Below are 23,287 nucleotides of genomic sequence, written 5' to 3'. Positions count from 1 at the left end.
CGTGGTGGAATATGTTCCAAACCTACGCCTCAATGGGAGAGGAGGTCTTTAGCCCAGCAGTGGGAATTTACAGGCTGTTGTTGTTGTTGTTGTATCATTAAACTCGTACAGTTGTGTGCAGTTGTGCAATCAGCTACTCACCCAACCTTCAGTCTCATTGTACCTACTGTATTTTATTTATTATCATATTGTTTTTAAATTGTTGATTTAAAACATGCCTTTGAAACTTTTTTAATTATATTATTATGGTAGAAAATCTATTAACAAAACTTAAGCTGACGTGTTGGTTGTTACTTGTGATTAATACAAGAAATTAATTAAAGGTAGTTGTTTGCCATTATAAATGCTTTTGTTCATAATAATAATAAACAAAACATTTGTGATGACAAACACGTATAATGACATAAAAAAATAATATAAAAAATACGGATAACTTAGTAAAATTGAATCGAATTGTTCATTTCAGATGGAAAAGATGTGTACTGCAAAGGTTTCAATCAATTTCATACATACATATACGACCTATTTTCCCTTCTTTGATAGTTTATCATAATTTTAATTATTTAATTCGGTTTTAAACGTACATACTTGTGTAAATAAAAAAAATATTTGTAAATTACCTTATTGAAAATATTAATTCAATTGTTTCGTAAATTTTAAATGGATTTCAGATCGTTTATGAATTTTGTATTACATTGAAATCTACATCTTGTATTATTTATAATATTCTAGTGCAAGGGAAATGATTGTCGCTCAAGAGTAAGTATAAGCTCAAGTTATTAAAACTACTACGACTTTCATCAGAAATCGACCGATGAAATTTGTAAGGTGAGGCTTATATGTATACAATGTGGTCCGATGATCTGGTGGGGGGAAGCCGCTGGTTGCGGGCTGCACAAGGCCGGTTGATGTGGCGATCTTTGGGGGAGGCCTATGTCCAGCAGTGGACGTCCTTCGGCTGAAATGATTAAGATAATGATGATGAGGCTTATATTCGGTAATTTTAATGTAGACATATCACTCACAATTGGATTCCAGTTTTTTGTAATCAAGTATTTCTGAACAGTTTCTTTTTTATTGGATTATGGTAATTATAGGTACATACTACTAATTATTGAAATATTCTGCATAGATTATCATTTAATTGTTCCATTTCTTTCAGTGCATAGGTAGCATGTCCAAATCAATGGTTGGTACAATATTATTTTAAATTTATCTAACATTATTTTGTAATAAACTGTCATATACTTATTATTATAATTGTGACATAACTTAAGTGCGTTGAGAACCACTGATTATTGTTCTGGTGAAAAAAAAAAACAATTCGGTACTTCTATACAATTGAATACTTGTTCAACTGACAATATTACCTAATCTTTTAGATAGAACATTAGAAATATTAATTATCTAATGACTGTGTCATTAAAGCGTTAAGTTTACTAGCATACGTTATATATTTTTTATTATAACATTTATTATGTAAACAACTTTGTCCTTACAAAATAATTTGGACAGTCTAAAGCGATTATACGTAATATAGATATTATATAAATGTTCAAAAAACAAGAAAAATGAGAATTAAAAATAACTTATATGTTCTCCTCAAACTTTCGGTTATGATTAATTATTAAAATCAAAATCAAATTATTCTTAATTCAAACAGATTCATAGAAGGTCTCTTGAATCGTCATATGCAGTATTAAACAAATGTAAACCACCGTTTCGGAAAGTAGGTTCTATCGAGAAGAATCAGCAAGAAAGTCTTTACTTACTCTTTTCCACTATTTGAATTACAGAGTATAGGCTCTGGAAAATCTCTGTTGTTCCTTTGCGGCTTTAACTCCACGTTTTAAACAATCGTTTTAAATTCTGTTATATTTGTTCTCTAGGCTGTAGGTTTTAACTCAACGGCTATGGTATGCTTTATCTACAAAAAATAATAATTATATTATTTTTTTAAACTTTGCGATTGATTCAAATAATAACAGTATTTTTTCACAATAGACAACTGGTGATCTTTCCTCGGTCGAAGTAAGTATTCATTACATTCATCTTGTAATAGAAATTTATTTAGTGACTAGCTGTGCCCGAGAACTTGTACGCATTTAAATTTAGAAAAAAACAATATTGTAGCCTAAGTTACTCCTTATTATGTCAGTTATTTGCCAGCGAAAGGCCCGTCAAAATCGGTCTTGGCTTGGCGGTGATTGGCTGCAACAAACAGACAGACAGACACACAAAAATTTTAAAAAATGTTTTTTGATACTTGTACCGTGAATACATATACATATGCATTGAGTATAAAAGGGCTATTTGAATGTTACAAACAGACAATCGAATTTTATTATAAGTATAGATTATAATATTTATTACGAATTATATGAAAAGTTACATTTTAACATTTACAGTGTTACGGTCCATTTTGCCAGGCAAAAGTAATTATTTCAATGTACATATTTATATTCACTGTGAATTATTAAAACGTCATTATTCATAAAAATATATTTATTTTTGAACAGTGCAATGGAGTTTTAAATATTTGCACGTCGAAGGTAAAAGAGAAGTATAGTTACTCATAATTTATTTACATTTTTTAAATCTATTGACTCTTATAGGGATATTACACGAAAATCTTTATAAAAGGAATAAGTGTACTGAGAAATACCTAATAATTCTTAGTTAAATTGTTAATTTGCAGTGTTATGGACGAGTGTGTTATTCAAAGGTAATTTTTTTATGAACATTTCAATTCATACTTGATTACAAGAACTATCATAGATGTTCATGTATACCTAGTCTCGAAAGTAGTAGTAAATCATTGATAATGAAATGAAATGAATCGGTACCCTTCCTCTGCATTGTAAAAAAATTGCCAGCTGAAAAATTGTTATTTAAAACAGCCTGATGTACCATATTTTTGGGCTTCAGCCTAGAGCCCGTTTATTCTAGGGCCCCAGCCAGACCAATCAAAGCCAAAAATAGGCAATATTGTGAAATAATCCCTAATATTATTAAATATGGTTTTTAGCCTTTTAATCCTATGATTAATGATGGGTTTCATTTTAATTTAATTTATATAATTCAATTCTACTAAAAATATTTTTATTTCAGTGCCAAGCAGGATCTTGTTTGACCTTGGTATGTACATATAACAGACATAAAAATTTAAAAAAAAAAAAGAAATAGATGGTGAAATACATGAACTTAATATTTTTTATAGAGTAATGGCCATTCAGCTAGAGCCAACGTAAGTTTTAAAAAAATACAATACTTATCGAATTTTAAAATACGCAACAAAATAACTATTTACTGAAGTTTATTTAATTAGTGCGACGGACACCAATGCAGGTCTAATGTAAGTCGCTACATTTGGTTTTTAGACACACCGCGAAACTGTTGAAAGTTTTTATTCTTCCGTATATGTAAATATTATTGCCTTTATATAAATATGTAATTAAACGTTTCTTCTTAACTTTAAATATTTTGTTGACATTAATCCCTTTATTTTACCAGTGTACCGGAATCAACTGCCAATCGGAGGTGATGTATATTTATTTTCAATAAATAAGTAAAACTATTGTAGATATTTAATTAGCATTTAATAAAATAATTTATTTTTATTTGTCACAACTATAAAATAAGATTATTGAACAAGCATTTTTTCCTAATGGATTGTGATGTCTTGAAGACGTCGACAGTATCACCGAGAGGTTACATTTACCTATAAGTATATACTCAAAGCTAATAATTAAATTGGAGCAATATTAAGCAACTAGGAGCTGAGATGGCCCAGTGGTTAGAACGCGTGCATCTTAACCGATGATTTCGGTTTCAAACCCAGGCAAGCGCCATCGTGCCGCACGCTCGTGCTCGACGGTGAAGGAAAACATCGTGAGGAAACCTGCATGTGTCTAATTTCATCGAAATTCTGCCACATGTGCATTCCACCAACCCGCATTGGAATAGCTTGGTGAAATATGTTCCAAACCCTCTCTCCGTAATGGCAGAGGAGGCCTTAGCCCAGCAGTGGAAAATTTACGGGTTGTTTACTTAACTCACATTAAAACACCAGTTAAAAACTAGTTTTAGCATACCATTCAACAATATAACTATTGCTTCAGAAATACATAATATAGTAGATTACCATTTCTTGATAGAGCTGGCTTAAATTATTACAATTTCGGAATAAATTAGGAAAAACAAAGCATGTACTAAATGTAACTTTTATCTTGTAGTGCCATGGAACGGCCTGCGTCTCGGAGGTATTATAATTATTTGCTCAAAATCAAATCATTTTCATATACAAAATATATTTATTAATAGATCTTAGTGTATCAGTAGACAGAAATAAAAACACGTGATTAATAACAGATGTTTATGTAATATCTTACTCGGCGGTCTCGAGTAATTTCCAATGGGCATGGATCCAATCGGGTGGTCCAAGTTTCCGAAGCGTTGAAATGTGAGGCAAGGTAATGGTCATGAGCTGTTAGGCCATCTGTCGGATGTAATGCAAATAAAATGTCAAAATCGATGTCCTTTTTTAACACTTCACCATTACAAGGTTCTCCCCGCGTTTGAATAATTAACAAAAATATATTTGATCTATTTTTTGATTAATAATATTAATAAGTTTTCTCGCCACCAGATCTGTCACACACAGAAACGAAGCTTCTCAAAGATTTATATATAAAATGGAATTTGTCAATAATAATAATTAAAAAATTGAAAATTAATTTTTAAACCTTAGGCAAGAAAATAATTAGGTACATATTTTTTGATTTATTGTTAGCATTTATTTTTATTTAAATAATTTTAGTGTCATGCGAAGAACTGTGAAGCACACGTGAGTTTGTTTTAATTAATGAATACTAGAAAATATATTATAAATATTTCTGAGCAACATTTAAGACCATAAAAGTCACGATTTTTTCGTCGATACTTTTAAGTATAACATAAATGTTGGTCATAGTTATCAAAAGAACAATATTTACCAAAAACTTCTCCGAAACGTACATGATTTTTCAATTAAGCATTTATGGCAGAAAAATTTTTACTCTTACATTATTAATTAACAAGCTTATTTATCTCTCTATACTAACAAATAAAAACACTAAACATAACCTATGTTGATTGCATTTTTGTACCTTTTTTCAGTGCATTGGCACGTCGTGTAATGCAACGGTAAATTTAGTTGTAGTGTATAATATTTTATATCGATATTTTTCGCCATCTCAAATTCGAACGTTTTCTTTTTCACATAAACATTAACATAGAATTCGCCTAGTAGTCGAATCCGTCAGTAAAGATAATTGAGAAATTGAAGAAAACATGCACGAGTTTACATGTTTCTTTTCTTTTTTCTTCTGCTATTTTTAAAAGAAAATAAAGCACGATAGTTACTGCTACCAAGCAAAAAGAGAAAGGATTACTAAATTTAAGTCTTTGCTTTTTAACTAGGTACGTTTATTAAAAAAAAATATATATTTATGGCATTTCTTTTTCAGTGCACTGGATACAGATGTCGCATGAGAGTTAACTGATAGTCTATATATACACTAGAGAAGATCATTTTATCATGAAAGACATTAAATAAAAAAAAAAAATAAGTATCAGAAAAATAAAGTGCCTTTGTTTATATGTTGTATATATTTTTAACACACATAGCTCATTCGGCGTTGTCAAAAAGTTATTGGTACTACGTCGGCCTGAAGACGGAAAGTTCTAAGTAAACGCTGCTAAAACCCATAACATATACTAAATAAAACCAAATAATTCATCAAAATTTGTATATTTCGAAAAGAAAATCTTAATTTATTCATATTATTTACAACTTACAGATACTTCATTCTAGTCACACGTTTATATTCTAAATAATTTTTCAATTAACATTGATTTTACTCAAGTAAATTATAAATAGGTTACATATTTACATAAAAATGTGATGTATTACAGTTATCAAATATTTATATCTTAACATATATGTTAGACCTAGTAAATAAATCAGATCTAGACTAGACTTAATAAGGAATCAGAATCTTATGACACATTATAAAATATATTTACCAGCGTCGATTCATTAAACGATTTGGGAGATTTTCGCAGTCAATGATATCAAGAACGACAATCGAAAACATTTTTTCAATGATTGCCATTATAATAATACAAGTATTTAAATAAACCATAACTAAACCTATAATATAATATAATCTACAAACGAGGAAATATAGAATAATTGATAATGTAAAACATATAAAATATATAAAGTATATTTGTTTACATATAGGAAAACATACACAAATAAAAAATATATCTAACGTATTTTGTATTAACCCTAAAACATTGAATGGTTGATTGTGAATAAATACTCTACCAGCAACGCCAAGTTAGTAATGTAAGTAATTTTTAATGTACCATATATAACATATTCCAATATAATAAAGAATAATGATAAAAAAACCTCAGATTTATATTTTATATACTATGGTATATATTACAAAAAATAATAATAATAATCGGATACTATAACAAGTAACTCCTTATGTCAACTTTAATTTAATTACGAAATATTCCGATACGAACTCCGTCGATATTCAAACCGACATTTTGTTACCGTACTCAATATCTCGACCAAAATAACGATTCAATTCATTATTAAAGTTTATTTGTCATTATTCGTCTTATGTTTGAAAGAAGTCTATTAAAACAAAATCTTATGTAGGTTATCTGTTTTATTCAGTTCCGTAAGATATTTTACTGCGGTTTTTTTAATTGGAATTACGCTTAAAAATGCAATTTAATTTTCTTACTAGCTTACTACACAACGAAATGCGAAATTAAATTAGAATATAAATTTTCACTTAAATAACTCATTATTGCACACAACTAGCCCAATAATATGAAAACATTAAGAATATGAAACAAAAAATATTTTTAAGTAGTGCATACACAATAAATATTTTAAAGATACGTTTTCTGATAATAATATACAAGCCGGTAGACCGGTGTACCTGGTCTTACAAAATATATGAAAACACTGAAAGCGGGTTCCTCATTAAAAATCATATATTGTATTGACATTTTATTCTTTTCACTTTCGAAGCAATGATGTTCTAGTAAACAGATATTTTATTAACGCGCAAAAAGTGAAGACTAGAAAACGTCCTAATTGTGACGTTTGCCTTTATAGTCGTATTTTTAATTAGACGAAGTCAACTGACGTTTACTGTGTTGTCACTTTTTATTGAAAAATAAATAGTGTTGTGACAAAGTGAATGATTGAAAAACTCTTAAATAAATAAAATTGCTTGGATTGTTTAGTAGTTAGTTAGTGTTCAAATCTGCCGATATTGTTTTCAATACATAATGTAATTGAAACTATAAATGTATAAAATATAAAAATGCATGATAGGAAATGAAAGTAATAAACAATGCTGAATACATAATTTGTATTTATTCATCATCAGATGAGAAATCATCACTATCACTTTCGGTGACATTAATGATAAATCTGTCTGAAACATTGTCGATCATGTTGTCGAGACCATACATTTTATTCTCTTCTTTAATTATATGAGCAATGCAGCTACTCCATTTTTCAGCCGTGGTATGTTGAAGTCCTTCTTCAAAAAGTTTCTTTACTTCTGCCATTTTGAAAGTTTTATTATTTTTTGCAACATATCCTTTAGCCTGCGCCCATACCAATTCAATGGGATTGAGCTCACAGTGGTATGGGGGCAGACGTAAAACAATTATCCCATGCTGCATTGCCATCTCGTCCACAACATACTTGTCGGAATGTTCTCGTTTGTGCTGCCGTACAATGTCTATAAGATTTGCTTTAACCATTGTTGCTTCAAATGAACACTTTTGCTTGTTAGCCATTCTTGTATTCTAGCTTTAGTCCAAGACATTGTAGGCAGCGATTCTAGTTTGTATGTACACAAACACAACGTAACGAAAAACATAACAAAAACAATAACTAAACAGCATGAGCGCAGAACAAACATTCGTACTATCAGACCAGAGGTTAGAAGCAGAATGACAAACAAAATGGCGAATTGGCGACCGACGCGCACGGCGTTGATCGGTGTTGCCAAAAATAAAATGACTGTAGTTACATACTTATAGTAGATAACTTGTATCAAAGCACTTTTATACGATTCTATTGTAAAATAGAAACATTATTCTTTTCTATAATAGTTTGAAATGATTAACTATTTACACTCATTCTACATTCATCTGATTGAACGACAACTCAACGCATCACTATTACTTTAAATATGACAACATTATATTAGAAAGTGACATTAGTTACTGTCAGCTGGCTTCGTCTAATAAAAAATACGACTATAGTCGTTTTACGTAGTAATACGTTATAATACATCATAATTACGTAGTAATTCGTTATAATACATCATAATTACGAAGTAATACGTTATAATACATCATAATTACGTAGTAATACGTTTTGCGTAATTAAAACATCTAGTTATCCCTTTTACTTATTGTTTTTATCAAGGTAACCTTTTCACTTGTAACGAAATGTAAAATAAACGGTCCCCGGCGCGGCACACTTTTTCTGTTGTTTATTATGGGTATAAAATATCTGTTTATTAGAATGTCATTGTTTCGAAGATATATTTTCATCGTTAATAGAGATAAATTAACTATAGTCTGTTCGCGTTAAGAATGCAGTGAGTTGTCATTTTATTCCGCCCCCTGACCAATCAAATCTTTTTTAACAGCAGGGTGAATGAAGGTGTATGCATATTTGTGTTAGAATTCCAACAAATTATATCTGTTTTAAAGACTAATATAATGAATTTAAAAAATACACATTAAAATAAAAAATCGAATCGGGTGTTTAATCAACAAAATTCTAAACACTATATACAATCGTTTGCGAATCTTGACATCGCGATGTAGAAATTTACATATTTTGACATAACGTCATCTAGTAGCTATAGGTTACATTAATTATTACGTGTACAGCTTGAATAAATTAAATATAAATATATAAATAAACAAAATTTAAATTATAAAAATATCAGTTAATAATTAATTAAATGTGAACTTGACTTTGTAATTTGAAAACATTTGATTGGTCAAAGGGGGCGGAGTCAGGCCGGTAAACAATGACAACTCACTGCATTCTTAACGCGAACAGACTATAATCTAGTTGTGATGTTGTCCGATTAATGCGTCTGTGTGATGCTCTGTACAGTGTAGACAATAGGCGCGAGTGTCGGCGCTGACGCAGTCGGGAAGTGTCCGTGCGCACGTCTGTGGTTGTGTAGAGCGGTCCCCTGTCACATAAATATGTGATTTCTTAATCATGTATTCAATAACCAAACTGTTAATGTTACCCAAGCACCGCTGATTCATGTGCTTAATTTGTCTTTATAATTCATCTCGTGCTCAGCGGTGAAGGAAAACATCGTGAGGAAACCTGCATGTGACAAATTTCATAGAAATTCTGCCACGTGTGTATTCCACCAACCCGCATTGGAACAGTGTGGAATATGTTCCAAAACCTTCTCCTCAAAGGGAGAGGAGGCCTTTAGCCCAGCAGTGGGAATTTACAGGCTGTTGTTGTTTGTTGTAATGTTGCTCAACTGAGTCTGGGTGAGTAGACACAGACCCAGATCAAGGTACTTTATCATCAACGGCAATGTGTAATTATACAACATGTGGGTTACACCAATACTACAAAAGTATGTCCCACATTTCAGTTCCCATGGTTAGCTAACGTAGGGCAAAAAGCTTCTGACCATAAACACAGCATTACGTTTTATATCCGCATAAAATTAGTAAATTCTCTCGCTTCCGGATCTGTCACACACGGAAACGAAGCTTCTCCAAGATGTATAAATAAAATGGAATTTGTTAATAATAATAAAAATGATTGAAAATTATTTTTTAAACCTTGCGCAAGAAAATTATAAATATAGATAATATTTATATTATAAATACAATTTACTTGGTGGTAGGGCTTTGTGCAAGCCCGTGTGGGTAGGTACCACCCACTCATCTGTTATTCTACCGCCAAATAACAGTATAAATAGTAATTGAAGGGTGAGTGAGCCAGTGTAACTACAGGCACAAGGGACGTAACATCTTAGTTCCCAAGGTTGGTGGCACATTGACGATGTAAAGTAATATATCTTACAGCGTCATTGTCTATGGGCGATGGTGACCACTTTCCATCAGGTGGCCCATATGCTCGTCCGCCAACCTATAACATAAAAAATATATATATATGTTATTGTTGACAGTCTAAATCTTTCGTGCTCTATAGCCCGAACCCTATCACTCAAATAAATAACATTTCCATAGCCGACATACTTGTATGAAACGGTCTCCGCACAGTTCGCAGACGTAGGGCTTGTCGCCCGTGTGTCTCCGCACGTGCAGTTTGAGGTCGTTGCTTTGCGAAAAGGCCTTCTCGCAATACGGGCACTTGTAGGGCTTCATACCCGTGTGTACACGCATGTGTCGCGACAGCTTGTTACTGCGCGCAAACGCTGTGGAAGCAATATAACGTATTTATAGTTTGTTCATTAACTTAAACATAAAATGAATTTAAATTAAATTACACTAGGTAAATATAAAAAATATATATAACACACATATTCATCATAGATTATTATTGCAAAATCAAAAATAATATTTGTATTACACTTAAGATCAGGGTAACAAACATTTTTGAAACGTCAAATCTATTCTTGCATTGACTCTCATTTTTTTCTGTTTGTACTATATTGTCAAAACGTCAGTCGAAATATTAGTGAAGAAACTATTTATAGAGATTTACCGGTGTAATATTATAAAAAAAAATATAGTCAAATATCGGTCTGTATTCATTAACGGAAAGATATGACAGCAATTTTGACAGCACGTGCACGTTAACAAAAAAACTAAGAACTGACCGACTGAAAAACTTCGCAAGTGACATTGGCGAAATAATCTGTGGCCTCTTTGCATAAATAAATAAAAAAAAAAACAGGTAATAGCTTAATGACTTTCAATCAAAACTGGATTTGTATGTAAGACTTCGTGGTATACATAGTACATCCTGTTGGAATGGTGTATCAAAATAATAAAATGTTTGTATTTGAATACAATTAACGCCATCTCTAGTATTATGTAAGAACTATACCCCTAATGTATATTATTAACTTTTTTTTTATATCATCTGTGGTACAGTGACAAGTGCAATTTCTTTGATTTAAATAAAGTAGTTCTGTTAGCGATCTTCACGTGACACGTGTTTTATTACAATACATCCTTATAAGTATACTACTAAAGTATCGAAGCAGATGGTTGCCTGACTAGCCCAACAACAACAACAGCCAGTAAATTTCCCACTGCTGGGCTAAGCCTCTCCCTTTGAGGAGAAGGTATAGAACATATTCTGACTAGCCCACCGCGCAGTAAATATGAAAGTGAACAAGATAGAGTTCAAGTACAGGATCAACAGCTTTACATACATCCGAGTGTGTCAAAAAGACTGCCAACTTCCATAAATTTCTATGATTAATTAAGTCGTTTTAATATGATCAGTTAATACGATCAGTTACCTTTGCCACACACGCCGCATATGCAGGGTTTCTCACCGGTGTGAGATCGTCGATGGCATTGTAAGTCAGACGAGCGAGGGAAGCCTGCGGTTAAAATTATATACTTTAAGTTGAGACTTACTAAATATGTGTGAAATTAATTAAACTTTCAACAAGGTTTCATGGAAAAATAGAATATATCATTAAAATTTAACTGAGTTTTTTTGTATAACGTCATTATTCTATTATTATTTTAAAGAAAATTTTCAAATTATTCCTTCGAAAAAAAAATATACTTTATATCAATGAAGTATAAAATAAAATGTATATGCCATTTAATCTAAAGATAAACGTTATAAGGAGATTTACTAAGATATTAATTTTTAATTTTTGCCGTGCAAAGAATTCTCCTTATCTCGATTTCAATATGATTTATTATCTGTGCAATCACTAGCACTTCCTTGTAAAACGAATATTACCATTAATACAAAAACAATCACATCCACTATTACAAAAGAAAAACAAAAACAATTGTTAAGTGTTTTTGGATGTTATTACCAGGGCCGGATTTAGAGAAGGGCAAGCGGGGTAACTGCCCTGGGGCCTCCACACAGGTGGGGGCCACAAAAGTTTTCAGTATGTTAACAAATACCGAGATATACCACGCTCCTGTTGGTCTAGGGCCTCCACTGCTTTGTGGCCCCAGGGCCTCCAGACCTTTAAATCCGACTCTGATTATTACATTGATCGAGCCAATATATGGTTAAAAATAACACAGTGCGTACCTTTCCCGCAGAAGTCACACTTGTACGGTTTCTCGCCGGTGTGCCTGCGCATGTGCACGATGAGGTTGGACGAGTTCGAGAAGCTTCGGCCGCAGTACAGGCACAGACTGGCGCTACTACTCGTGCCGTCCACAGCCGCGCCCGCAGTCTCGTGGACACGCATGTGTGCCCTGTAATATTTAAAAAAATCCTTTTTTTATTATATATACCAATGGTAAATGAGTCGAGATGGCCCAGTGGTTAGAACGCGTGCATCTTAACCGATGATTGCGGGTTCAAACCCAGGCAAGCACCACTATATATATGTGCTTAATTGTGTTTATAATTCATCTCATGCTCGGCGGTGAAGGAAAACATCGTGAGGAAACCTGCATGTGTCTAATTTCATCGAAATTCTGCCACATGTGCATTCCACCAACCCGCATTAGAACAGCGTGGTGGAATACGTTCCAAACCCTCTCCTTAATGGAAGAGGAGGCCTTATCTCAGCAGTGGGAAATTTACAGGCTGTTACTTTACTTTACTTTACTTATATGTCGGAGACGGTCATGAATTCCTTAGCGTAACGAAGCGCGGCACGAATCCCGCGAGGCGGCAGCACTGTCGTGACGTCACGACGCGACTAACTTCGTGCTACGACGGAGCCTACCCGGTGGAGGCGCTCAGAGACGACTCACTTACGATTCCGCTCTCGTGAAGATCAGTACCTCCATCTTAGGAACTGTCATTCGCTTCGTTGCCAAGTGTGATACAATGTGTCGCTGTCGATCCGACATATATATAATAATATATATTATATACCTGATGGTATGTGGTCACCACCGCCTGGTAGTATGGTTGTATAGACATTGGCGCTGTCGGAAATATTATTTTAAATATTTTTCAGTATCATATCTAAGCGTACTGGAAACAACATCCGCAAATTTATTTATTTAATACACATTTGAGAAACTTTTTTTTTCAAGGGTAATCTAAGACCAAAGAGTATATTCCGCGGCATAGATAATATTGACAAGACAAATTATTTTCTAATATAACGTGAATAATTAGAATAAAGATTTTTATTAGTTAGCGCAATTAATTCTTTAAAAATCTGGTTTGATCTATTGTGGTCAACCCACAGTAAATTTTTTAATCGATTTTTTTTTGTTGCCTTTGTACGCTTGAAGAAACAAAGTTATCTCTGCAACATTTTTTTTCCTATTACCCTTTTAAAAGAAAGATTTTTTTAGTCTTTGGTATTGTTATAATTTCGGCAAGTCACCTCAGGTTGTCTCGCCTGTGAAACTTCTTATTGCAGACGTCACACTCGAAACATTTGTCGATCGACTTGTGTATCTTCGCGTGCCTTGCTAGCAAATCTTTTCTGTAAATAAACAACACAATTACCTTTAATATATACTAACCATAAAGTACAAAAGGCTTATGAACAATATTTGGTGTCTAAATAACGCAATGTCATTTGTCAGGAACTTAAATTTTCTATCACATATATGTAATATGACACACTATAGATTTGCAAATACAAAAAAAAAATGGTATCTTGAATGTCGATGATAACAGCTACGTAAGTAAAATTAAAGTCGATATAAGTATGTAAGTAGTGAAGTGAATTAGTGTTGCCTTATAAATTAAGATATATTAAACAAAGAACTGTCAGACAATCCACGCTTTGTTTATTCCTCCCTTTTTCGATGGAAATAGACTATACAATGCACGTCTTGCAATACAACAGGCTATTTGACAATGCGAAAAATAAATTGTGAATTATTGTAATCACTGTATATTATGAGTTTAAAAATGGTTATCTACTAACGAAACTTGAAAATAATACTTAATTTATTCAAAAATCAATAAATAAAAATGCATTTTTTCAAACGTTTGTCACGTGACACAAAACGCTCCGGCCGTGGCCGTGGCCGGGCTTATGATGAAATCACTTTCTTGTAAACCTTGCTTTTGTACTACATGTAACACAGATTAAATTACATCAAAGTGACGTGCAGAGCCATATTGTCCAAGTAGCGTTTTCGAGCGTTATTTAAATATGGAATTTTTAACATGATATTTTTCGGCAAATATGTACTAGAAATAAAAAAAACAACTTTTGCTGGGTTCCTTAACCTCTAATAAATAATATAAAATGGATTTTAAAAACCAGTCAAATAGCCTATTTAGATATAAAAAAATATATAACAATGGCAACACCAAAAACGTATTTATTTCATTAATATCAGTATCTAAACTGACCTGTAGAAGCGTCTATTGCAAGTATCGCATCTGTGCTGCGGCGGCGCTCGGTCGCGGTCCATGAACCGCACGGACACGCTCTGGCCCGTGTGCGCGCGCAGTATGTGCTTGTTGAGAGACACTTCGTGCGCGAAACGAAGCCCGCACGACGCGCACGAGAATGACCTTTCAACTCGTGCGCACACCGCTCTGTGGCGAGCAGCGCTCTTCAGAGTCGCGAATACCTTAATATCATACATAAATATTAATCATTAGCTGTAATTAATTAATCCAAACAAAATTATTTAATCCATAAGAAGTTTGATTATATGAGTCAATTATATACTTATTCTTATTTTTTTGGTTTCTCAGATCCCCATATATCTTTATATTCTTCAAAATAACATCCAAAATTCACGATTATTTTACGCAAGCTAATTTATTGACGTCATGAAATAGTAACATTTGTGTTTGTACCAAAAATAAAAACGGTGCTATTTCAGTTGAACATATAATGCATTATAATTCTTCATCAAAAACTCTAGAGTTATGGAATAATCCACTCATCAGATATTACAGACATACAAATACAAATAGATATTAATTGCTGCAAAAGGTATGCTTTAGACATTAATAACATAATGATTTTCATTTCAAATAGCGACAGTGCCAGTGCGGGTTAGTGGAATACACATGTGGCAGAATTTCTATTAAATTTGTCACATACAGGTTTCTTCACGATGTTTTCCTTCACCGCCGAGGACGAGATGAATTATAAAGACAAAAAAAGCACATGAATCAGCGGTGCTTGCCTGGGTTTGAACACGCAATCATCGATTAAGATGCTTACCACTGGGCCATCTCGACTCTTAGGAGGAACAGCGTGTTGGAATATGTTCCAAACCTTCTCCTCAAAGGGAGAGGCCTTTAGCCCAGCAGTGGGAATTTACAGGCTGTTGTTGTTGTACAATGCCAATGATGTTGGTGACCTATCTTCAAGCGACCAACAGCTGAAGAGTGAAGACCGTCAGGCATACCTTATCGCAGAGATGGCACCTCGAAGACAGTTCCGGGTGTTCTCGGTCGCGATGCTTGCCCAACTCCACGCTGGACACAAATACGGCTCCACACTCCTCGCACAGATCTATACTCCCGGACTCCTGACACGTAATACACGGAAACATTAATACCGATATTAATGAAAGCAAGGAGTTTGTTATCGGTTTTTGCTTATATTGGATTTTAAATACTCCGTTTAATATATATTTAGTACATTTTGTTTGAGAACGCGTGTTTCCCGATGAATGTCGTATAATTGATATGAATTCGTAATAGTAACAGTTGATGTTATGTCAACCGTAGTTGTATATTGATAGCTTATACCAATAGGAGTAGGAATAAATAAAAATTTTAACAAAAAAAATCGACTTCAAACAAAACACTATTTCAAAACAAATAAATATGCACTAAAAAGTAATAAAAATTGCGTATTGAATATACTTTTAGAGGCCTCCTAAGTAAAATGAAATGAAAAATATTAGACTACTTAAAAGTCGATGTACGATTATATAACGTAGTTGTAGTTATAGTTATTGTTATATTTGGAGCCGGTGTCCACATGGGAAGCACTACCATTCAAAAAAAAAAATTAAATTCGGTCCACCCAGTAAAAAGTTATGAGGTAACAAACATAAAAAAAATACAGACGAATTGATAACCTCCTCTTTGAAATCGGCTGAAAAAACAAATAGACAACATACAAATTAATTGACGAGTTATACCAATACTGTCCTGGATTCACAGTAAAAATCATTTGGTTCTTATAGGAAATATAACCATTTATGGGGATAAAATCGCAATCGAAAATAGCCTCGGTTTTGTTAATATTTAGTCCCTCGAGCCTTAGAATAGACTATAGTTGTGTTGACTTATGAAAATTTAATCAATTAATCATAGTATGTAGTATGATCTATAAACAAATCATCCGAAATCTTGTGTTACGAGAGTAACCTTAGCCTTCTATACGGTTTCATGACATTTAATTCTATATCATAATTTATATCACATTATTATTGCATATTAATAATATAGCAGGAGCTATTGAATTTACTTTATTATATACAATGATTATTATAATTAATTGATCAATAGTTTGTAAAACTGTAATTAATATTATTTTATATGGCATAGCATTTAATACTGGCATGTAACACAATTTCTTATTTTAAATATGATTGAGCTGTCATTATAAAACAATGAGACGATAGCGTGGGGCATTCTAGCAAAAGATAGAGACATTGAAGCATCATTGTAAAACAATAATATTATTTTGGCCATCCCGAACTACTGAAATTACACTTGTGTTTTGTATTTTTTAGTTGGGACAATAATATGTATGTATTTTTAAGGTAATAGTCGGTAATGCTCACCGTATCTCTGTTAGTCATTAGAAGATCCTGCAATAACACTTCAGTAGACAGATTGAGCTTCCGTTCTTCTTCTGGAACATCTGGCGGTTCAGCCTGAACAAGACAATTATAAAAGATACTTTGGTTCGTGTATAGAACCGCGTGGCGCAGTGGTCGTTACATAGGGCCATAACATTTCTGTTGAAATCAAAGGAACCAACTAAAGGGGATTTTTGTTAAACGTATATTCGCTGGGTGCGGGATGACAGCGCCAACTAGCGGTTGCAAATACGGTGGCCTCCGAATTGTCAAATGCTCGGCTGTCATTACAACAAACGAACAGTTTTAATTAAATATTGTAATTTACATTTATTCCAATAAATATTCTAAATCTATATAAGGTAAGTCTTTTTTATTTTTCGTCTAAAATGGCACAATCAATAGATTTCGCTTAGTACATTACGGATTTTTCATGGCTGTCGTCATGAGAAATAAGTAAATAAATAAGCAAATTTCATCGAATAACGCATTTCATGTAAACAGCAGACGATTATTTATGAGCGCTTGTGCTCTCAATAATCCATCCTTTTATGTATTTTCAGTTAAACATGGCCAAATTAATCATAAAAACTGGCTTCCGACCAATCACACACGACATCATTTTCCAACCACAAACAACACAACCACAATATCAATCCATCATAACCACCTCTACTACTAAAATAACTTATATTTAATAAAAAGTAAGTTTACTTACTGGTTTCAAATTATTTAATTCATCTGAAGATTGCACGCAATTATGACGTTCGAAATCTTTCATCTCGAGATATATCTTCTTACAGAGCAAGCAGTTCAATACTTTTACATCTAAAATATATAATTTATTTATAATTAATAATATAAATTGTTATTTAACAAAGCAATCAATTTCAGAGCGTCGTCTCAATAGGCTATTTGACTGGTTTTTAAAATCCATTTTATATTATTTAGTAGAGGTTAAGGAACTCAGTTAAAGTTGATTTTTTTTTATTTCTAGTACATATTTGCCGAAAAATATCATATTAAAAATTTCATATTTAAATAACGCGCGAAAACGCTACATAGACGATATGGCGCTGCAATGGGGTCGGTGACGTCACTTTGCTGTATTTTAATCTGTGGTACATATAGTAGAAAAGCAAGGTTTACAAAAAAGTGACTTCATCGTAAGCCCGGCCAATCAGGAGCGTTTTGTGTCACGTGACAAACGTTTTAAAAAAATGCATTTTTATTTATTGATTTTTGAATAAATTAAGTATTATTTTTATGTCTCGTTAGTAAATAGCCTTTTTAAACTCATAATATACACTGATTACAATAATTCACAATTTATTTTTCGCATTGTCAAATAGCCTATACAAACACTGACCTTTATGTTGTACTAGATGGATCACTAAGTCATCTTTTGTTTTAAAATCTTCTTTACAAAATACACAATTGTGCTTCTGATCCGGTAGGTATTTCAAATTATATCCATTTTCTGATAATTTGTTGAGAATTGTCTGAAAAATTAAACAAATCATAACATTTGCTTGTTACTTAAAAGATAATGAGTCTCATTTTAAATAGATATACATATTATAGATATATAGAAGTATAGTGGTCTTACTCCCAGGTACCTTTACCAACCATTGCATACACCAACATAGGGGTAACGCTCCTTACTACTTTTAGTGCTAGTACTACATATGTTTCTTGGTAGTAGGCTTTGTGCAAGTCCGTCTGATTAGGTACCACCCACTCATCAGGTATTCTACCGCCAAATAACAGTACTCAGTATTGCTGTGTTCCGGTTTGAAGGGTGAATGAGCCAGTGTAACTACAGGCACAAGGGACATAACATCCTAGTTCCCAAGGTTGGTGGCACATTGACGATGTAAGGAATAGTTAATATTTCTTACAACGTCATTGTCTATGGGTGATGGTGACCACTTACCAACAGGTGGCCCATATGCTCGTCCGCCAACCTTTACCATAAAAAAAAAACTTCATGGCCGTACATATATAAATAAAAATAAGTTTATAATTTATTAATTTTTTATTATAATTCTTTAAATAACCATTAATTTGCTAATAGTTCTGCTGTATTGCGCATTACAGTAGTTGTTAATTGTCTTAGATATATTTTAAATCTAGATCATGACATCATACAATTGAATGATAAAATTGTTTATTTAGCTTTACACATTGTATGAGTGGAATATTTCTGATTGGTTACACAAATAAAGACATTATTTGTGTACAAAAACGAATATACAATAAGACTTTGAATTGGCCACTGTTATACATATTTTGGTCAAAAGACTTCACTAATGGACGGTGTGTTGATCTATTAGTATTGATTGTCATGTTATGTTTATTTATATTTGACTGTCTTTTCTGTAACAGACACGATGATGTCTGTTAATATTTTTCATGCCTTTGGAGTGTACAGCAAATAGGATTAGAATTTTCTAATTCTGTCACATTTAAAATGAGATGACCCAGTGGTTAGAACCGGTGCATCTTAACCGATGATCACGGATTCAAACCCAGGCAAGCACCGCTGATTCATGTGCTTAATTTGTCTTTATAATTCATCTCGTGTTCAGCGGTGAAGGAAAACTTCATGAGGAAACCTGCATGTGTCTAATTTCATCGAAATTCAACCACATGTGCATTCCACCAACCCGCATTGTAACAGCGTGGTGGAATATGTTCCAAACCCTCTCCGTAATGGGAGAGGAGGCCTAAGTCCAGCAGTGGTAAATTTACCGGGCTGTTACTTTACTTTACTTTACTAAAATGTTTACATTATTACTAGATTATGCGTACATACGCTGGTGAGAAGCTTCTTAGGGCGGCCTCGTTTTTTTGGTCCCATGAGGTCACCGTGTTGCTCCCAGGCATGCTTCGTGAGACCTTCTGCATCGTGGAAACTCGCACCGCAAACGGGACAATAGGTACTATTCGTCTCGTTACTATCTACTGAAAAAAATACAGTACATCTATTTTATCAGTATTAGTATAATATTTGGGAATATTTCCATGCCACTTTTAAAAGCAATGACATCTGTTATGTAGTATGACAATTATAAACCTACAGTTAAACAGACTTTGGAGAAAAAATGACTAACCAGCCATATATGTACCTTTAACGGTGTTCTAATTTTATTTAGGGACTTTTTTCACAGGTCAGTCCCATCGTACCCTAATCTGAGTTGACATATAAGTTAACATATTAATAAAATTACTGCATCTCATTTAAATTTAAAACTATAAAGTATCCTGGCTACTTCAGACGTAGGAGAAGCCTATATGCTTTGAAAAATTCAAACAGCACTTAAATAAATATAACTTTCTTACTAGTTCTTGTTTTTTTTCCCTATGTGTTCGGAACACATTCCACCAAAAAATATTGGATATCTTCTTCTTTACCACAAATCACATTAATGAGTTAACCTTTTTCAACATCAAAACCTCTTAAGAGGAACCTGACCAGAACATATTTTTAAGGCCATCACAATTTGTTGGCACCTTCAATACCAAAGTTATTGAAAGTGTAAAGCATGAAGCCATTTTGTATGTAATTTTAAACTTACCAATCAAATTCTTTTTCTTAATGTCACTACTTAAATTTTCATTTTCATTTTCTATTGGTTGGGTTGTAAATATATCTTTACAATGATCATCTTCTTCATTTTTAACAGTATCTGCAAAATCATTTAATTATTTATTAATATTTTATTAAAACACTATATAGATTTTAGTTTCAACACTCAAATCTCAAATCAAGTCACTCAAATCTGCAAGCAAAGTTGGCTGGCTGCAATTACAATGTAAAGGTTTTTAAAATGTTTTTGTAAGTTGTTTGAATAGCACTTGGGCTACATTTGGGGTTGATAAATCACCACTACCTATTGACAATATTAAACAAGCTGTAATAATTCATTCCTTCCACCAAATGCCACTGTGCTACCAAACTTGAAAGGTAAAACATTATGCCCATTATACTTGTGGTTATACTTACACAATCATGTATCAAACCAAAATACAACAACACTATGTATTACTTTTAAACAATTGAATATGAAGTACTCTTCCAGGTGACACATAAAACTGCACGTCCAAGTATATTAAAAAAATAAAATATACCGCAAAGTATTATTCTGCAATTTTGTTCCTTACCTACATTATTATAAGTCTCGGAAACATTAGAAAGAGCCAGAGAGAGATCTATGTCCATATAATCATCGTGATTGTCTCTTGCAAATTGTTCAGTCTTCACCTCAACTGCATCTGACTTTAGGTTACAGAAAATAAACTAATTAGAAAATATTCTCAAATAACTCAGCATATGTTTCTTTAACCTCTTCTGGTGAATAAAACAAAATCAACAAGTTCAACCTTGAATCAACAACAACAACAACGGTCTGTCAATTACCCACTCCTGGGCTAAGGCCTCCTCTCCTTTGAGGAGAAGGTTTGGAACATATTCCAAACTTGAATCAATGTGATATAATTGCTCAAGATCTTAAATACTCTATGGTAAAGTTTCTTAGTAAAAGTGTAACAATAAGCTATTTGACAATGCAAAAAATAAAATGTTGCATTATTTGAAACATTTGTCACATGACACAAAACGGTCCTGACTGGTCGGGCTTATGATGAAGTCACTTGCTTGTTACCTTGCCTTCCATGTGTATAATAGATTAAAATACAGGCAAGCGACATCACTGACCCCATTGCAGCGCCATTGTCAAAATAGCATTTTCACTCGCTATTTAAATATGGAATTTTTAATATTACATTTTTCACCAAACGTGTACTAGAGATTAAAAAAATCAACTTTTACTGGGTTCCTTAACCTCTACTAAATAATATAGAATGAATTTTAAAAACCAGTTAAATAGCCTATTTGAATATAAGTAGTAGAGTGAAGTAGTGTTGTACTATAATTAAACAGTATTTAATTAATAAAGACTAATATTTTGAAGTGCACAATATTGAGGAGTTATTAGAAAATCAGATGGAATATGTAAGCAATTGACTGAACTTCACAAAGCATTATCATATTGTAAAATATAAATCCACAATATAACATATTTGTAAAGTGAAATTACCTCAAATGGTAAGCTATTATCGCTATTGTTTTGCTCTGTGTTTTCTCTTTTTAAAAGGCCTCGCAATTGGATATCAGCTTCTTGTGTGCGGGCTTTGAATTCATATGCATTAGTTGCCTTTTCCTTGCAGATGCTGCATATTGTTGATGGCAGCCCATCACCATGTTCAATCTATAATATGATTAGATGAACGCAACACTTTTAAATGGATAAAATATATCTTATATAGTGCTTAAAATATATGTACAAAAGAATTATAGTTTTTGTAAGTATTGTTGGTGCATGCTTGTCATTATGAATAAAAAAATCATTTCTACATTAAAAAGCCATGCCAATTATACTTCCTATTATTTCGTTATGAATGTCAGCAAATTTATAAAATAAAAACAACAAATAAAGTATTCATGTAAAAAAATTACAGGTTCTCCACTTGTGTCAATAATATGTTACATTATACTTGTAATTTACAATCGATTTTAATGATTTTTTGTGGAAATACGTGTTACTTTCAAAATATTATAATAAATGTGAGTCTTATTTAATTAGACTATTATTTACCATCTGAGAGGTAATATCAAACGAAAATAAATTTTATTTGCACATTATGTTAATAAATATATAGTTCCACTTCGAGTTACACCCTCATTTAACCGCTGCGCTGATTTTATAAATATAATCGCAGGGCAAAAATAATCATAAATGTAATTCACATAGCGTTCGTGGCACAAATTCGCTATTAATTGTAAAGGCTTTAGTATATTTATTCCATATCGATACTTTGATAACAATACATTATTTTTATTGGCACAGCATTATTAAACTTTTATTTAAAATAATTAATACCTTTATTCCTGTAATTGACGCGATTATGTTGTCCAATGAGATTGTTCCCAAGCGTATTTCAAAAACAGAGAGCATTTCAATTTCTTTTGATAAACAAGTTCGGCATAAGTCTTCAATTTTGAAAATAGTATTTTGTAAAGCCATTTTGTTAAAGAAGATTTATTTGTAAAAACACACTAAAATAATCACTGTTTATAAAACGTACAGAATTACAGACTACATATTACAGATACAGAAATATGGATTATGGATACAGATTAAAACTATGTATAATATTGACGTTAGGGAATGTTGCCATCACCACTGGTACCAACGCAGAT

At 32.5% G+C, this 23,287-nt stretch overlaps 2 protein-coding genes and 1 long non-coding RNA gene across 4 annotated transcripts; 1 reads left to right on the top strand and 2 right to left on the bottom strand.

Moving 5' to 3' along the window:
• The first annotated feature begins 466 nt into the window (after positions 1 to 466).
• Positions 467 to 2,550, top strand: LOC124542888. Its single transcript, XR_006967404.1, has 7 exons — positions 467 to 490; positions 733 to 759; positions 1,163 to 1,189; positions 1,890 to 1,916; positions 2,005 to 2,031; positions 2,409 to 2,435; positions 2,520 to 2,550. It is a non-coding gene; the product is annotated as an uncharacterized LOC124542888 (long non-coding RNA).
• A 4,902-nt stretch (positions 2,551 to 7,452) lies between these two features.
• Positions 7,453 to 7,884, bottom strand: LOC124543414. Its single transcript, XM_047121631.1, has one exon. The coding sequence runs from the start codon at positions 7,882 to 7,884 to the stop codon at positions 7,453 to 7,455; it is 432 nt and encodes a 143-aa protein (XP_046977587.1).
• Positions 7,885 to 9,178: 1,294 nt separating this feature from the next.
• On the bottom strand, positions 9,179 to 23,211 carry LOC124543319 (zinc finger protein 271-like). 2 transcript variants are annotated; one of them, XM_047121502.1, is made up of 15 exons: positions 22,968 to 23,211; positions 22,125 to 22,295; positions 21,190 to 21,304; positions 20,604 to 20,714; positions 19,841 to 19,989; positions 18,392 to 18,524; positions 17,741 to 17,850; positions 17,005 to 17,097; positions 15,613 to 15,735; positions 14,597 to 14,820; positions 13,611 to 13,712; positions 12,347 to 12,516; positions 11,583 to 11,666; positions 10,348 to 10,526; positions 9,179 to 9,308 (listed from the first exon to the last, which is right to left on the bottom strand). In XM_047121502.1, the coding sequence occupies exons 1-15, from the start codon at positions 23,109 to 23,111 to the stop codon at positions 9,198 to 9,200; spliced, it is 2,019 nt and encodes a 672-aa protein (XP_046977458.1). In that variant the 5' UTR covers positions 23,112 to 23,211; the 3' UTR covers positions 9,179 to 9,197. The 2 variants fall into 2 exon arrangements, with proteins under 2 accessions (XP_046977458.1, XP_046977459.1); XM_047121503.1 differs by having other exon boundaries at positions 19,841 to 19,986.
• Between the last annotated feature and the right edge of the window lie 76 nt (positions 23,212 to 23,287).

This window comes from Vanessa cardui, chromosome Z (assembly GCF_905220365.1).
Source record: "Vanessa cardui chromosome Z, ilVanCard2.1, whole genome shotgun sequence".
NCBI lineage: Eukaryota > Metazoa > Arthropoda > Insecta > Lepidoptera > Nymphalidae > Vanessa > Vanessa cardui.
The sequence above is the reverse complement of the archived record's forward strand: the minus strand, read 5'-3'. Positions and strand labels throughout refer to the sequence as shown.